We start from the raw sequence: 2,660 nt of genomic DNA, 5'->3' as shown, positions 1-2,660 counted from the left end.
AAAGGAACTCTGGCTTTATGAATACAGGTTCATAATCTGATTTTATTTTTTATTTATTCTGAATCTTCTCTAATTTCCAGGCAACATACTTATGTTGCTGTTTTAATTGAGATTGAAAGAATAAAATGCATAAGAATTAAATGTTCATATTAAAAGATTAAGTAAAATAGTATTTATTTTATAATTAGCTGCTGTACGTTCCACCTTTGGACAATCATCAGTACTTTTGACTAATAAGGGAATACTTATGGTAAGAAGAAATGCCCCAAGGTATACACAAGTCAGAGAAAGTTGGAAAACAGTAACTTAGTGAACTCATCGCTGCAGTGCTTGGAAAAAGTAGGTTGGTACAGGTTCAGTCATCCAGATGCCTCTGTCCAAAGTGCTGAAACAGCATTAATCAATGTGAGTTGAAGCTAAAAGCAATCTGAGTGGATGACTGTAGTAACCAGGGCGACACTGTTTGAATAGCCTTTGCCACCATCTGACCCTGTTTGGACCAAACTTTAGCTAGAAGAGCGACGGCCTCATCCTAATCTGGAATCCATCAGATTAAGGTTCATCATTATGTTAATGGATGCGATGGACTGATATTGTTTTCTGCACTACGACCCACTATGGTCCACGTTTCTGCACCCGCTTTGTCCAGAAAACAATGTTCTAGAAGTTTTATGCTTATTCAGACTTATGACTTAAAAAGCAAAGTTCTACAATGTTCTGGTTTTGGGTGGCAACCTGCCCAAAAAATCCAGACTTGTTCACCTTGTGTTCACTTTGTGTGAGGAACGCTAACATGCTAACCACGAAGCTATACTTTCTGTCCCATCTAACCCCCAGTTGGCGATAAGGTGCCAGCAGACATCCGGCTGACCTCCATCTGCTCCACCACACTCAGGGTGGACCAGTCCATTCTGACGGGGGAGTCCGTGTCTGTCCTCAAACACACAGATCCTGTACCGGACCCCAGGGCTGTCAACCAGGACAAGAAGAACATGCTGTTCTCGGTAGGTCTCTGCTGTAAGGAATCATTACTGTGGAAAAGATCAGCTAGATCGATTATGATCCATCAGTTTCCTGCTTTCATCATGAAAAGAAGAGAAAACTGTTTGGAAAATGTATTTTCCTAAACCTTCCTATAAACAGAAAGGAAAATCAGAAAAGTCTTTGAATGTCTCTGCAAAAAGTGTGGTTTAGTTATCTGATCTTAAAGGTCAAATAGAAAACACTCTCTCATTTGATAGAACGTTCAAATTTAACCACATCACAAGTGAAAAAAATTCCAGCATTTTTTGATGTATAGCATAAAATAAATCAGTAAGATAGCAGACAACCCAGCCCTGTGTGCGGTGCTAGCGGTTCTGGGTAGCAGGCTGCTGAGCCTGGATGGGGAAGGCGGCCCCTCGGTAATCCGATCGCAGAGAGCGGTCCAAGCACCGGGGGGGATGGATAACTGACTGTTATCCATTGCGGCTCTGGAGGCCGGACCATAATGAAATGGAAATCCGTCTGCAGCTGCGACTATACTAATCTATGCAGCTAGCTAGGGTTTGTTGTTTTATGAAATAAAATATCATAAAAAATAAAAGATGCTTTGATTCAGCTTTATTGCCATCAGCCACTTTATTAAAGCTATACAACAGAGAAAACAAGCCGTTGGTTCTTTGGTGTTTTGAATCCAACTGATCCTGTGAGAGCAGGATCGATGATAAAAGAATCTCCTGTGATCCCAACATAGTTTAACTTTATCGCCATGGACGCCACAGATTGTCCAGTTGATTTTACTCTAATCTGTTCAAGGGTGTAATTTTGTGATGAAAGTTGGTGGGGGCGCTCTAAGGGTGAAAATGATGGACCTACAGTTACTCAACCTGAACGCTTTCAGGTTTTTGTATTTTCCAAAAATGAGATATTTTCATTCATTTCATGCTTTCCTATTGTTGACACAAGAGAACCATAATGGACTAATATTAATACTTATAGATGTTAGAGAGATGCCTTTTAGTGCATTACATATATACGGCCCAAAAACATCAATGTATAAAAATAATTAGACGCGATTCTGATGCCAAAATTGATACATCATGCAACCCTAGAAATACAATTTCAATTCCATCCATCCAGAAAAATATGGATATGCTGCATTTTAAATATAGCACAGCATATTTTTTCTTGCAAACTTTGAGATACATTTCATAGCATGTCGCATGTCCCAGTAAATCAGTTCCACCTTAAACCTGCAGCTCTCTCTGCTTCTCTCTGTGCTCTGTTTAAAAAGATGTATGAACCTCTTTTCTAATATAATGATGCAAGAAACAAAACTTAAAGACACGTAGAAGCTCTGCAGTCTGATTCTGTCTGTACAATAATAAAACTAAAAAACATGTTAATTTTAACCTGTAACTGGGACTCATGGTCCTCTGAGAAGCCAAGCTTTTATAGTAAAGAAGAACATTTAAACTATGTTTTTTCAAGCTTCTTGCATTATAATACTAATGCATGATGTATGAACTTACAATCTGTTGCCATTTTTAGCTTAAAAATGTCTGCATGTCTAACGAACAGATTTTTCGTTTGCATCCCTAATTAAGTAAAAGTCTCCTAACTTTTACTTAAACATTGAAGTAGCTGCTGGTTAATATTCACTGAGTGCTGCTGTGTGT

The 2,660-nt window shown here is 38.7% G+C and overlaps 1 protein-coding gene across 1 annotated transcript in view; it reads left to right on the top strand.

The window, feature by feature from the left end:
• Positions 1 to 837: 837 nt before the first annotated feature.
• LOC107103311 (sarcoplasmic/endoplasmic reticulum calcium ATPase 2-like) overlaps positions 838 to 2,660 on the top strand; it is a gene marked incomplete at its 5' end in the record, with an annotated part of 22,267 nt that continues 20,444 nt past the window's right edge. The window contains one exon of the mRNA XM_015402968.1: positions 838 to 1,004. Coding sequence (XP_015258454.1) covers positions 838 to 1,004 — 167 coding nt within the window. The remainder of the gene's footprint in view (positions 1,005 to 2,660) is intronic.

Source organism: Cyprinodon variegatus, unplaced genomic scaffold (assembly GCF_000732505.1).
Source record: "Cyprinodon variegatus isolate N-32 unplaced genomic scaffold, C_variegatus-1.0 Scaffold1418, whole genome shotgun sequence".
Classification (NCBI taxonomy): Eukaryota; Metazoa; Chordata; class Actinopteri; order Cyprinodontiformes; family Cyprinodontidae; genus Cyprinodon; species Cyprinodon variegatus.
The sequence above is the reverse complement of the archived record's forward strand: the minus strand, read 5'-3'. Positions and strand labels throughout refer to the sequence as shown.